This window comes from Cannabis sativa, chromosome 1 (assembly GCF_029168945.1).
Source record: "Cannabis sativa cultivar Pink pepper isolate KNU-18-1 chromosome 1, ASM2916894v1, whole genome shotgun sequence".
In the NCBI taxonomy this organism is placed as follows: Eukaryota; Viridiplantae; Streptophyta; class Magnoliopsida; order Rosales; family Cannabaceae; genus Cannabis; species Cannabis sativa.
The window spans coordinates 47276485-47292994 of NC_083601.1; the positions used below are offsets into that span (position 1 = coordinate 47276485).

The 16510-nt window shown below is 27.0% G+C and overlaps 2 protein-coding genes across 2 annotated transcripts; both read right to left on the reverse strand.

Annotated features, from left to right (window-relative positions):
* Positions 1-2021: 2021 nt before the first annotated feature.
* On the reverse strand, positions 2022-3440 carry LOC115706633 (uncharacterized). Its single transcript, XM_030634344.2, has one exon. The coding sequence runs from the start codon at positions 3266-3268 to the stop codon at positions 2237-2239; it is 1032 nt and encodes a 343-aa protein (XP_030490204.2). The 5' UTR covers positions 3269-3440; the 3' UTR covers positions 2022-2236.
* A 9638-nt stretch (positions 3441-13078) lies between these two features.
* LOC115707910 (Golgi SNAP receptor complex member 1-1) lies at positions 13079-16267 on the reverse strand. The gene is made up of 5 exons (XM_030636009.2): positions 16035-16267; positions 15157-15396; positions 14645-14812; positions 14028-14141; positions 13079-13753 (listed from the first exon to the last, which is right to left on the reverse strand). The coding sequence occupies exons 1-5, from the start codon at positions 16092-16094 to the stop codon at positions 13640-13642; spliced, it is 696 nt and encodes a 231-aa protein (XP_030491869.1). The 5' UTR covers positions 16095-16267; the 3' UTR covers positions 13079-13639.
* Between the last annotated feature and the right edge of the window lie 243 nt (positions 16268-16510).

Sequence of the window (16510 nt, forward strand, 5' to 3'; positions counted from 1 at the left end):
GAAAAAAAACAATAAAATCATAAGGCTATTTGAAATCAATGAACTAAACACCAAATGTAATAATATATATGCACAACCTATTTCTATGAACTAAACACCAAATGCATAATTAATTAATTAAGGATAATTCTTATCAATCAACATAGCAATTAATAGACCATTTGGATTCTATTTCTATCTATTTTTTTTTTTTTTTGTAACTATTTATTTGATGTTCCTAAACATTAGGTTTTTATTTTAAGAAAGAGTCTTTGTTTCAAACTTAGGTTGACGCACATGATACATTTAACCTAATTCGGGTGTAAAAATTAGATAATATCTCACTCATTTTTAATAGTATGAAAATAGACAAAGATTATTATTATTATTATTATTATTATTATTATTATTATTATTACAAAAGTGATATTGTTACTACACTATTATTAGTCAATATGAGCATTTACTATTTAATAACAATGTAAGATCGAGTTAAATTAGGTAATTAATATTTTGTTTCTTACAACACAAGTATATATATGTCTAATTAATTAATTAATTAATTAATTATATTCTATAATAATGTCCATGTGGGTGAAGGCTGATGTTGATTATCTCTCTACTGTTTTAAATATTTTCATTTGGTTGATTGAAACGGACAAATAATATACCTAGCTAGCTTAGCTATATCAAACAAATTAAAGAAGAATAAATACAATATTAAAATTTAGAAGACGACAAAATATATATGAAATTTTATTATTGGTAATGAAGGAAAGAGGAAGACTAAGTCATACTTTATTTAAATTTTATAATATTATTTTCCACCTAATCTCAGCAACATGATAGCTCCAAATCTAAAATGTATCTTCTTTTTATTAATTGTATAATAAATAAATAAATATAATTTTATTCCAATAGGAAAAAGGTGTTCCTTAATTGAGAGGCGAAATCAATTGGTTTTTTAGCCACAATTATTTTTAATATAATATGGTTAAAGAATAAGGCAGTGTAACTTAAAATAAAAGGACAACCTAACTGATCATCATTTAATTTTCTACAGAATTTGCCCATTCAAAGTTAAAAGCTTTCTTTTTTTTTTGGGATTAATTAATAATAATTGATGATAATTAAGTGTCATAATGACACATCTTAATTCAGTTACTTTCAACTTAATTTGAGGAGAATTTTGTTCTTCTATTATATAAGACTAATTTTAGGTTTGTAAACATCAAAAAGATCTGGACCCACATATATTTTTGTAATTAGGGACCCATTTTCTTAATTAAGAGATCTTCTTCTTTGGTTAAAAATCTCAAGTAAAGATAAATATATGATGTGATAGGATAGCAAAAGGGTCATTATGTGGCCTGTTTTCACATGGGTTTGCTACACCAACCTATCCTACTATATTATATATGCCTCTTTTGAATTTGATCACACTCACTCACTCACTCACTCCACATTTTTAGATAGAGAAAGATAGATAGAGAGAGTTAACATGACTTTTAACTGATGTGGTGGGTCAAAGTCAGATGTTGATTTAGGGCTACACAAATCACAACCGTCCAAAATGTATAACATTTATGTGTGTGTGACCACGTCAAAAACTAAATTATGGGAAAGGACAATAACAAGCATCTAATTTTGTGCACGTTTTGTGCCCCATATGTCACTCCACATAATTATAAGACTATTATTTATTTGGTATTTTAGAGTATCCAAACACTAAAATAATATTTTTTATATTATTTATTAAATTAAAATATATAAGATCCAATATATTATACCTTTTAACATAATTATTTTGTATTTAGAAAAGAGTGAACTACACTAGTGTCATCTCCAATAATTACCTCTATATATACTATTTGACTATATATGGTCAATTTATAATCTTATTACTTATGTATATACATATAAAATCTTCTTTAGAGTGATTTGACTTTATTCCATGGCTTTAATTTTGCATCTCAAAATTGGAAAAATAAAAACAAAAATTAAAATTGAACGATTAATCAAAGAAAAATATATGAGAGATATATTAATATATACTAGTTATTCCCAACCAAACTCAATTGACATTACATAGAATTAATTACCAAGTTAATTAAGATCAATATCAAACCATTTACATAATAATGTTGCAACTAAATATACATATCACAAGGTAAGAAAATAAAAATGACAAATTGAAATTGTATGAAAAATGAACAAAAAAAAAGAAAGAAAAAGAAAAAAAGAAAGTGGTTCATTATTAGAGCTTGAGAGACAAGTCAAGTTTCTGCAACTTATCATCTTGCTTAGTCTTATTCCACCAAAACCCTCCAATTTCCTCCAAATCATCACGATCACTTCTACTCACCGGGGAATATCTCTGACGGCCGAACTCAAAACTCGCCGGACCACCACTAGGCGGGGACATCAAAAACCCTCCGGGGCTAGTCTGATCACCGCAAAAAGTCTCGGGTATTTGGAGCCTTCCAACGGCAGGTTGTTGAAATCTCAAGCAACCATTTGGATTATTATAACCATAAAACTGCGAATTACTAGTAGTACTGGGACTCCCAGTACTACTAGGAGTACTACTAGGACTCATGATCATCGCAGTTTTTGGCTGATTCTGCTGGTGATGATAAAAAGAGGAAGAAGAAGATGGTTTGTGAATCATAGAAGAATGAACCTGAATACCAAGTGACCTATTGAAAGATAAGCCATGCAAAGGTAGAGAAGCCAAGCTTGAATATCTGCATGGAATTGAATTACTACTACTCATCATCATACCAAACATATTATTATTCTTGTGCATGAATTGGTGATGATGATAACCACTTGATGATCTCTTTGCTAAAGTTCTCTCTCTCTTGTGAGCGTTTTGATGTCCCCCTAGAGCTTGAGAACTATAGAATTTTCTTTGGCAATAGTTGCAAGAAAACACTCTTGGCTCATGATCATCATGATGATCTTGATCTTGATCTTGATCATCACTTTCATTGTTGTTGTTGTTGTTATTCTCTTCTTCTTGATCTTGATCTTGATGATTATGATCAAGATCACTACTAGTGATGATTCCGGATGAGTAATAATTTGAACTTTCGAAGCCGTCGATGAAATTGTGTTCGGACTTATTAAGACTAAGATCCAATACAAGATCTTGTTCTTGTTCTTGGTTTTTTAGTACAAGTGTCTCCATTGAGATTTTTAGTGTTGAAGAAGAAAAAGAAGAAGAAGAAGAAGAAGAAGAAGAAGATGTTGTTTTAGATGATGGACATGTTGATGGTATTGGCATTAATTTGAGATATGGATTTTTTTTTTTTTTTGGTTAAAAATAATATAATGAAAAGGGAAAATAAAGGAAGAAAAAAAATGAAATGATGGTTAGTAGTAGTAGTACTATAATGAATGATGATCAATGTTTTGTTCTAACTATGTATAGAAAAGATATTAATATATATATATATATTCCACTGTTTATAACAGTTACAAAGTCTTAATATATAAATAACAAGACTTAGAGACTAAGACTTTTTATGAATAAGATATGTGATGAGAGAGAAAGAGCATTTTGATTGAAAGAAACTCATGAGGAACATTATGTACGTACAATATATATTATATATATGCTGTAACCCAATAATATAATATTGAATATATTATGTTTTCCATATATTTGCATGTATGCCATATGATTTATATGTTATTCATTTTTGGCATTATTTTTTGTGTTTACTGTATAACCATATATATATATATATGGGGTTTAATTAATACCTAAATTTCTATAGTTTCAATAAGCAAGTATACATTTTAGTATTAATTCTACATATTGAATTAATGTACTTATTATTTATGAGTTTTTATGTAATATTATAAAGATTATTAATATAATTAATAATAAGTAATTGATGAGGAAGAAAAGATTATCAAAATCTTTCCTTAGAGAAGCACTTTGTGTCTTATTCAATACAATGACTAATGACCTTTGTCTAAAATATTTGTAAGTGCAATTGTGAAATTTGGACACTTGTGAACCACTTGCTTTATTAAATCTATATATATACTTAACTATATATCTAGTACTCTAGCTTCTATATATATATATATACCTACGTAAGTACCTATTAATATTTTGTATATATAAATATATGTAGACCATATGAAATGATACAGATATCAGCAATATTATTCTACATTTAAACCAAACATATAAATATTATTATAATCTTCACTTGAGCAAAAAAAATAATGAATATTTATATATAAAAAAATATTATAGTCTTCAGATGTCTAAATCTAATTCGGGCCACTTTCATAAGATTTAATATGACTCTATCTAATTTATATATATGTAAACTCTAGGAAAAAGAAACTTTATTATTATTTAATTTTTTTATTCTATATATATATAGCTAGTAAATGTGACTTTAACTTGTGCTAAATAATTGGAGTTGTTAATTTAATTAATTAGCTAGAAATGATTGATGATTCTATCTCCTATATCTTACTATATATGTTCTTTGAAGATATATATGTAAAAAAAAAATGGAAACTTTGAAGATAATTAGAAATTAAATAATGAATTATTGCACACTAAAACAATATTTAATTGATAAATTATAAAACTTTTCTTTTCAGTCAAAAAAGATATCGTTCGATCAATTATATATTATATTTTTGAATTTATATTAAAAAAAAAAAAATCAACTGTCATCATTCATAATTGAAGAAGAGTTGATAACTGATTATTGATATAGGAATTTATATATCGAATAATTTTTTACAATATTATATATTTTGTTATTAAATTTGATAAATAGTACATGTTATTCCATTAATGGGATAACTTAAATACTATAAATACGATCCAAAACACAATAATTCAGGCAGAGAGTATTGCACACTTATTATTAATAGATTATTAATAGAGATAGAAAAAATTTAAACACTACCTTTATATGTACGTAAAACAAATTAATTAATCAAAAAATAATTAGTATTTTTATTCCAAATTTTTTTGCACTATTAAGTTGTACTTCTTATAGTATACGACTCGTTAATAAGATCCATTAAAATATAATTTTTACAGTAATGTGATCCTTCCATCATATTTTATTCAATTTTATCGTGAAATAAGTGATCGCAGTGAATAATAGTTAATAAATGGGTATAAATTAAATACATTTTATAATTTTTATTTTAATAATTAGAAAACTAAAACTAAAAATATAAATTGTTATTATACAATTGTTTTTTATTCTATTATATTCATTAAGGTGAAAAGTGTTGAGAATATTATAAATTTTTTATTTTTTTATCAATTACTATTCACCACTTTACTTATTTTATAATTAATTATAAATTTTAATAAAATGTGATACATAGGAGGATTACATTATTGTAAAGTTTAAATTTTGAGTAGTACCCTTATAATTAACAAACTGTGTATATTATAAAATGCACAATTTGGTAGTGTAAAAATTTTAGACAGACAAAAAAACTAATTATTTTTAATTAAATTAACATTAATTAATTTCGATCTAGACTTAAGTAAGGTAGTCATTTTCTGATATGACTCAAGTAAAAGTATATAGTTGAAATTTCATTAGATATGTTAGGTAAAGCCTCAAAAGAAATTAAAAGAAAGGAGGAAAGAATAATATATAAGCCAATGAAAATTTTGTTGTGGAACAGAAAAGCAAACACTGTCGTCTAGGAATCTTTATTACCTAGAATAGTACTATAGTATTAGTACCATAGATACTATACTAAGCAATCACCTTCTTATAATATATTTTTCTTTGATTAATTGCCTTAGGAAATAATTCTTTGACAAAATTGATAGATATGTGAGAACCATATATGTATCACATGAGGAACATAATATTTATATACATTAATCTTCTATTTTATTTTTTGGGCTTCACTCTTCAAAAAAAAATAAAAAATCTATAATGTATGTATATACATTATACCTATTTGCCTATAGCTATATCTTTTGCCATTTGTTGAGAAATTGGCTTTTATTTTGGGTAATTAAGTATTTTTTGCCATCCTTATAAACATAAGGAATAAATTATATTATATCCTAGAGGTACTCTTTTTTATTAGATTAGAAAAATTAAATATAACTCAAATGTTCTTATATTGTTTGTTAGCGGATATTTCTCTTTTAGATTCTAATATTTTTGAACTTTAAATTTTTTATGTCTACAGATCTGTTAATAATATTGTTCATTTATTAGCTAAGGACGTTCTTTTAGTGGACACTGATTGTACTTGGTTGAAGAAAATTCTTTCTCTAATATTGTATTATGATATTTCTATCTTAATATAAAAGCATTTTATTTAAAAAAAAAAAACTCAAATATTCTCATTATATATATCATGATTGTATATATTATTATACTTATAACATGCATTTCACAATTCACATGTCTTCATAAAAAAATTTAGAATCAATTACTATCTTAAAATCAAACATCTATAATTTAACTTTATTTTAAGGGAGCGTTTGGTTGGATGTAATGAAATGGAATGGAATGGAAAGGAAACAATTTTTATTTCATTCCTTTGTTTGGTTGCATTTTAAAGTATTGGAATAGCATTCCAATGGAATGCTTTGTAATGCTCTTTCCACCATTTTGCTGGAATGGCTATTCCATTTAAAAAATAAAGGAATGATCATTCCAATATAACAAGAAAAAAAATTTAATGATTTTTTTATCAATTTTTTTTATGCATTTTAAATTTTATTTCATTCTTATTCCAATTTCCATTCCTATATTTTCATTCCTCCCAACCAAACGCCTCCTGGGTTTTAATCATCTATATAATTATAATGCAAACCATGTAAAAAGAAATTTAGCTATAATTTCTTAAAAAATGCTTACATAAATGCCTTTATACCGATCAATAAAGATAAAAGTGACACCTATTGCTCTCAATATATAAATATATATATTAAATACATAGTTTTTATTTTTTTTAATTTTTTTTTGACAATAAATATATATCTTTATATATTAAAAGTGTCTATCTAACGGCATTTCTTGGTTTAACAGAATATACTTAAAAATAAGAGAATATTCTGTTAAATTTAACGTTTGATCTCCCGTTAACAAATAAACCCAATAATTAAACCCAAAAAATTAAACAATCTTTTAAATATTAATAATCTCTTTTTAAATTAAAAAAATCATCTTAGCCACATATCTCTCTAACAAACCTATCTTAGGAGAATATTAATAATTTTTTTTTTATTTTTTTTAAAAAAAAATCTTTATATATTAAAGTTAACCTCACGTTATCTAATGTTTTCTCTGGATAAGCATACGAAGCAGAAATACTACTTCTATCTTTGTGTGATTGCAGATATACCAATTCTGTCATTGACCCACTTTTTAACTTTATAAATGGAGATGTTCATATAATATTAACACTTTACAGAATATTTATAGATATAAACTTTCATTACAATGCTATGTTAAAAAAAGAACTAAATAAAATAATCTACTACTCCAATAATAAATTTATTTACAATTTTATAATTACACTAATATTATTTTTAATACATTATTAAATAATATTTCAAATATAAATATTTAATTTTTTCAAACAAAAAATTTGTAATCTTTAAAAATAAAATACATTCAAAATCTTAAAAAGACCAAAATCTTAAATGAAAAACTAAGAATACGTAATCAACACGTACATTCACCTAGTATATATATATATATATATATATGCTAATTGATCAAATAAAGTTTGTACGTATAACGTTTTTAAATGTGATAAAAACTTTTAGCTTTATCCCAAACCCTAAACATAAGATAAAAGAGCATTCATGAGATAGTTGAAATTAAACTTAATTAATTATAGAGGCGGCTTTCTTTCTCTATCTAATTGATTCATAATATAATTAGATAACACTAATTTATATTTTAATTAAATCTCTATATCTATATTTTTATGCCATTATTAAACATGCCAAAAAAACCTAATCTCACTCCATCATCACTAATTAATGGCCCCATCACTTAGCACAATTTATAACAATATATAATATATCCTCTCATCTCAAATCATGTGATGGTCATAATCTATAAATTGACTATAATTATATGATTGATCAAACCTCAATTTTAAAATTTCCCATACTAATAATAATAAAGAGGTTTTTTTTTTTTTTTTTAATTTTTATACTTCAAAAAGTATTTTTTATATATATTTTTACAGAAATAAACATAACAACTTAAATTGCAACTAAAATTCACATGGTAACTCACATAAAAATTATTAAAGAACTCAAACCATAAATTTCTTTTTTTTTTTAAAAAAAAAAAATATATTAAAAAATAATATATAGAATAATTAAAAAAAATCCATTTTAATATTAATCTTTGAATTAATATATACAAGCTTATTTGTTTTACTTGGTTTAAAAAAAACTTATTTGTTTTACTCTATTTTTTTCTTTATTATTCTTTCACTATATGTATACGGCCAAGTCATATCGCAGAGGTAAATATTGTTTTAATCAAAATTAAAATAATCAACTTTTTTAATGGAATGAAAAAGAAAAATTGCGCATGCAACACGCTATATTATAAATTTGTATACAAATTTAATTTAATTTATGTAATAAAACTTGATATAAAAAAAAGGACAAATTAAAGTATATGTATATACAGGTTCAGTTTGGAGGCATATATATATATATATTTTTTTTTTTGAGATAAAATGCTATTATATTAAAACAAAGAGTTAGTTTGGAGGCATATATATACATGCATATATAATGGTTTTTTTTTTTAACATTATTAATATTTAATTAATTATATAAGTAGAACAAATCCCTCAAAATCAGCTTTTATAATATATTTTAACTAACAAAGATATATTAGTCAAATATGATAATTTACCGTCATTATAGTTGAGACTTACTTCTCCTGTTAGGTTAATCTATTCAAATTATAACCCACTCACACATAGATATTATTCTACTTAATAACTTTCTTTTTCAATATTTTAATAAGGTTCACTTTATAAAATCACATAGAACAAAAATTTTAGTGGAGCAGTATATTTTTGCTCTTATTTTGGAGAAACCTTTTGTTTTAATTAGCACTAGTAAATATTATAATTCAAATACTATAACTATTAGAAATACTATATATCACAATTCTTTTTTTTTTTTCTTTCCTTTTTCTTGGAAAAAAAGGAACATATAGAGTAAGAGAATAATATTAGGGAAATTTGATTTTTTATGCTTACATTTGGTTAAAAAATTTTTTCTAAACAAATAATAACTAATATTTGTAAAATATGACAATTTTTATGATATTCCTAAAATACCCTCATTTACATCACCCCATTTACACCATCGGGCCACCCATCGGACCATCCATCGGGCCACCCCATCGGGCCACCATCGGACCACCCATCGGGCCACCTATCGGACCCATCGGACCACCCATCGGACCAAATCTGCTACCAATTTTTTTTTTTTTTTTTTTTATGTTTTTGTACATACAAAAGTAGCATCAGGTGACCATCGGACCACCATCAGACTACCATCGGACCCCATCGGACTACCAATTTTTTTTTTTTTTTTTTATGTTTTTGCACTAAAAACATATATTTTCAATGATGATAAAGTGGTCATATATTTTCAATGATGATATATATTAGTTTAGAAATAAAATATTAGGTATATGTAAGTATAGAAAATCAAATTTCCCTAATATTAATTAAACTTAAAATTTTTTCAAAGAAAATGCATGTACAATGGGAAAAAAATAGAAAATTATAAGTACAAAGTGTAAAATGTCAATAATTCAAAAAGATTACTTGCTTTGTACTATATGGACTGGATTTGACACTTAAAGTGAAGAAAAATGTCACATGGGAACAAATAATAAACCTACCTCCATTTTCACAAAATCAATTAACATTAGGAATTATATAATTCATTCATTCATCTTTAAAAAAATATATATATATATAATATATTTATATATTTATTATATAAATGAAACCTGGGGAGGACGACAAGTGGCCGACATGTAAATGTAGAAAAGATCATATGAAGAGAAGAGAAGAAAATGTGTTACTCATAATTAATTATTATTACTATATATAATTTAATTATTAATGGCTTAGATTGGATAGTCATAATCAATAATCTTGATCAATCTCATGTGACATTAATTCTTATATATAAGATAAAAAAGTAGAGTGTCTGAGATGATCATAAGCACAAATAGTTTGGGATAATAAGAAAATACATGAAAAAGAAATATAATAATCTCATATAATAATTATGATAGGGAACTTACTATATGTACATGACAACTAAACAAATGTCATCTCTTTTTCTATCTCTTTTGGTACGTGTACGTCTCTATATTAAATTATTATTTATTTTTTTTTTAAGAAAAATAAAATTTTTATTAATAAGTAAATCAGACATGGTCTATTTATTTATTACCTATAGATATATTGTTCATTGAACAGAATCAATAACCATTTACATTAAATATGAAAAAAAAATTAAGAAAATTATATTATATATATATATTCATTTTGCTTTAGTTGTTTTAATTTTTACTTTTATTTCTATATTTTTTAAGATATAGCTATTTTTATATATGATGTCTTTATTATATCCTTTAAGTTAATGTAAATTATGTGCATGCTAGACTTAAGTGAAGAGTTAGGTATATTGGGCAAACCACTTACAAAAATAGATATATTTGAATGACATATAATATAAAGATAATTTTTGATTAATTAATACAAATTAAAGAGACACTACAAGAAATGTCACTTTTGCCAGCACAAAAAGTGTTGGCAAAAGTTGGTATTGCACTGGTAAAATAGAATTTACTTGTAATGTGTTGGCAAAAAGGGATTGGTAAATCAACGTTGGTATTAGAACTTTTGCCAGCATAAAATAAAAAACGCTGACGAAAAGGACTTTTCCACGTAAATGCGCTGGTAAAAGTTAGATTTTAGCCACTGCAAATGTACACTGGTAAAACTTTGACATCTTTGCCAGTGCAGTTTGTGAAATGCGCTGGTGAAAATTTACTAGCGCAGTACCGAACGGTGCTGGTAAAAGTGACATTTCTTGTAGTGAGATATTCCTCAACGTCAAAAAAATTCTAACAACAACTTCAACTAAATAATCCATAAACCGCCAGCCAGCGATATAAAACATCAAAACAATGTGAGAATACTAGATTTATTAGTTAAGATCTTCCAATAAAAAATGAGCAGGTCTAATATCAGGAATTTTAATTTGAACGGGTTTGTTATGTTATTCTCTATTGTTCTAGTTTGAATAATGAGATGTTTTTACCCAATTTTTTTTCTTTATATTATCCATTTGAGTTAGCTTTTTAATTTTGTTGGGTTTTAATAAAAAGTTGGAGCCAATATATCTTCTGTGAAGATCGCACTTGTCTGCGTAATGTGTGGCAATGATCAGTGTGTTTGAATGAAACTATTACTACTTATTCATCACTCAAAGTGATCTCTCCACACTTTTTTCTTCATAATTATTTTCTTGTATCATGATCGTATATATATATATCGATCAGTCTATTTGTTATATATAAATATTGATTGGTCATGTTTCATCCCACTTAGGCATGAGACATGCATACATCCTTTTCTCTCAAACTAGAGTTGAGTACACTTCTTTTTCTTTGGCTCTCCTCATAATTATCTCATCTATAATAACATCAATACATAGTTATGGACCCAATATATATAATAATAATGCAAGTTTCTTTGTCGGATATATTGAATTGTTTCAATTAACATGTAAATACATACAAATAATGCATATATATATATATAAATAGTGTTATACATTATGACAAAATTGTTGTCATTATTAAGTACTAATAGTTGTCTTTTGGTGGCAATCTAGCTAAGGTTTCCAATCCCTTTTAGTGGTCGTAGTGTGATTAAAATTATTGTCAATGGAGTATTTCCAATATTGTTCTGTGGGATGATATTGTATTATTTACAAAGAAAATTAAGGTTGGTGTTTAGTTAGGAGTGTTAAAATTTTTTTATCACTTATAAAATATGGAATAACAAGATCTAATTTTATAAATAAACATATTACATATTTACAGAAAATCTTTATTGATTCATAGAGAATAATTCAAATAGCGAAAACGTACATTATTTCATAAATAGTGATACCAAGAGAAAATTAAATGTTATGGCTATCAAATTGGTTCATTATTATAAATCAGTATATGAATGAAACTCTTGTTTTAAAGTTTAAAACCACGTACCTCTAACTTGAAATGACTGTCAACATACAATTTAATACTTTAAAACGACAATATTACATTTTGTTTTGCCTTTACATATTATATTTAAACGACATCATATTGTTTTGCCTTTAGATATTACATATTTCTTTTCCAAACCTTTTCAATTAGACTTTTTTGTTAAAAAAAATGACCTTATTTATGTCAAGTAACGACAAACTATCAATCCTTGAAACGACCTGTCGTATTTTTACATTACATTCAGAGTCAGAGACATAAAGTAGCAAAATAGTAATAATAATAATAATAATAATAATAATAATAATAATAATAATAATAATAAGGGTAAATATCATTTTGGACCCTTTGTTTTACAAAAGTTACCAATTGGATCCTGTGTTTTATTAAATGACAAAATGGACCTTCTATTTTCTAAAATAGTACAAATAGGACCCTGAATTGAATTTTTGTCAAAATAAAGTTTAATTATAATCCGATCTAAAAGTGCTATGACAAAACTGTTTATATTTTTTGTATCTGTTCATATTAAGCATTGTCTTCAAGTTGGTTGTATTAAAAAACAAAATTGTCAAAAATTAAGCTCAGGGTCCTATTTTTACTATTTTAGAAAATACAGGGTCTATTTTGTCATTTAACAAAACACAGGGTCCAATCTGTAACTTTTGCAAAAACAGGGTCCAAAATGGTATTTACCCTAATAATAATGATAATTATGAACTAGGTAGATGACTTTTCTTGCATTGTTTGTAGACTCATTAAAATAAAAATAGTAGAACATTTTCTAATTTAAAAGAAAAAGTCCAAAAATATACACACACGAGATGAGTGTACATACAATTGTAGTCTGAAATTGAAGAAACTCATTCATATTTATCACATACCACAGATACAAACGAACATAGAAGACCCAAAACTAAACCAAGTGAGACCAGTCAACCCCTTTTTTTGAGCTCCATTTTTAACAAGAGAAAAAAGAAAAGATAGTAAACATGAGATATCTACTAAAATCTTAATGGTTGATACAAAACTTTGTTGATCATATATATGATATGTTTACTATCAATGAATGAATATCATATTTTCCATATCTGACTTACCCATAGCATTGTTTGTTGGCATCACAAGGCAACGGAATCTGTAAGTAAGACTGTATGTAAAGTGTAAACAAAGATGAATATTAAAGTACATTAGACCCCTATCCACAAGAAGAAAATCTCACCACCATTCACTATCAAAATATATGTTCCCCCACCTATATTAGAGACCCACCATCATCAAATGACCAAGGATGCCACCGTGAACACAGACTGGACCAGACCCAACTGTTTTGTAAAACAGCCTCATCTTCACTTGCTCAGCCAGTAAATAAATATGAGAAAAGTGCACACGGATGCAACAAGCGAGAGTATGATGGTGTCCATGGACTTTTTTCTCTTTATCGAAGAAAGAATATGATTTACCTACAACAATCAAGATATGTGTAACACTCAATTAGGAAGATTTTCTTCTCTTCTTGCTAAACATGCTCAATTCCAATATTTGTAGCCTACTAACATTTTCTTTTAAATTATTTTTTTTAGTTATTGATTCATGACATGCTATACAAACCCAAAAAAGAAAGAAAAAAAAAATCATTTACGAGCTAATGTGTAATGTGTGAAGATAATACTTCTGTTTTATAGAAAATTAAAATTATAATAATTGAAAAACAATGAGCAAAGTTAAGTTTCATACCGTTGGCAAACGGCTGCCAATATTGCTGAGCTTCGAATTGATACCACCAAAAGTTGATCGTTGCATGACAAGAGAACCAAGTGTTGCTTGAGCTTGTGAAATTACAGTATCCATCTGCACCAACAGTATAAAATGAGAGAAGTTAGCAACTTAATCACAAGCCAAAGAGCACTTCGAGATATTTGTTGTCAGAATGAAATGATTAAATATAGTTAGTAATCTATAGTACATATAACCCATATCACCAAAAAGAAAGGGGGAAATGAAAAAGAAGAAAATGATAACAATTGAGTTTCAAATAAAAAAAATCTTTCAGAACAGTAACTGTTGTCTTCTCCTTACAATTAAATTAGAACAACTAACAAGCTGAGATGGCCAAAACTCAGCCACCGCTAGCAAACCCATAACAGATTTTCCTCCATGTCAAAAAAGTATAGATACTCTGTATTGCCTCCATAAAAATCCTCATACTTACAAAAACCCACAACAACGATTATTATCACAGATTTTTTTTTCTTAAATTCCATTTTTAATGAAACAAATTCCACCAAAAGAGCTGATAGTTATCAATCAGGGGAAAAAAATAAGATAATGTAATGAATATCATCTATACTCACCTGCCCTGTACTTCGACTAATAGATGCATGCTCTTTTAGAAGACCTTGCTCAGCAGAAACACCACCCTCTTCCAAGTCTAATCTTGTTCTATCAAACTCTCTAAAACCATCAAGAAGCGAGGCATGTTCTTTCTTAGCCCTGAGGCTAGAGCGGAGACGATAAAACTCCTGCACTTCAATCACAATTAAAAAGAATTTAATGTCTAGAGGTTCATTTCTTAATCATAAGCCAAAAGACAGATTTTGAAAGACACAAAGATCACTAACATATACCGGAGCCAAAATTAGTGTTTCCTTTTAAACACAACATTTTACAACAACAACCAAGGTAATGTTAATGAATTTAATGAAATAGATATTAAAGCTCATTGATTAATTAGACATATATATGCCCGGGATGCATGTAAAGTAACCTCAAGCACCTACAAGTCCTTTCAACAATAAATTACATACGAGAGTATAATGCATTCCATCTATGTTCCAAAAAAAAACAATTTAAAAAATAACCGTACCTGAGTGAGATCTTGAAGAATTTCTTGATGCCTAGTCAAGGTATGAGAAACCATTTCTGAGCCAGCCGAAGAAACCCAAGCTTGCATCTGGGAGTTCACTTGCTGAAGCTGCTTTAGTAGCCGGTCAATCCCAGATTCAAGATCATTATCTTTAGCCTCAATTTTAGTAGAATCCTTTGAAGAAACCAATTTTCGATAGGAATTCATCTGCTCATCTAACTGAGCTTCCAATTTCCTTGCCTGATATGATACACAAATAAAAGGATCAACCACAGCTCAAGTCCCATGATATCAACAACCAACTCAAGTCCATTTACATATCAAATGAGCATATAACTCTCCAAGTCATTATTAGAGATTGATCAGCATAACATCAAGTTAGTAACTCATCAAATTGGAATGCATAACTTTATTTTTAACTCGTTTGAGCAAACCTATCAACCATTTCTTTCGTTCCAACACCATCCAAAATTCCTAACTTCAACTCTCACGTACAAGGTAACTATCAACACATAAACCAGAACCAAAATACAATTCAATGTTGCAGAGATCTACCTGAAAAATCTTAGACCAATAAACCCAATTCAAGTTTCAATTTTTTCGCGATTTACAAGTTTAACCATATATCATGTTCATTACTCCATAGTTTCTGTCCAAAAACTAAGTAACAAAACGTTCCTAAAAAAAAATTCAAAGATCGAATTCCTAAAAAAGAAACGAATCAATGAAATCAATTCAATCCCCCAAATTCTCTTGGTCAACCAACAAACAAACGGACAGTAAAATCTTCAGAATCCAGAATTTCCGTCTCTTTCTCATAAAATCCTCAAAATTTGTATCAATAAAGAAATTGAAGAAGAAGAAGAAGAAGAATTGACCTGTTTACGAAGGGCGTCCCATGATGAGCTTGAGACCTCCATGGACACCGCCGACGACATGGATCTTCCGAATTCTTTGATTCTAGAGAGAGAAAGAGGAGAGAGAGAGAGGGTAAGGGGGTTGTTTGGAGACGGAGATAGGAGAGAGGGTCCCAAGTCCGGTCTCAACGGCAATTTGGCGCAGTTGAGTTGTACGTTGCGTGCGCCTTAATGCAATTTACATTTCTCAGATCTCCACAAAATACCTTTCTTCTATTTACCATTTTACCCTTCACATCTTACTCTTTCATTGTACTTTTTTCCCTAAAATGCCCCTATTTATTTTTGTTATTATTATTACCGACGATTATGTAATTTGAAAGCAATGTAGACAGCTGGCATTTATTTTTATAATTAAATTACTATTTTTTTACTTTGACTATTCTCGATTGGGCACTTTCGGTATTGTCTTACATGGTTAAACGATATGTCGTTTT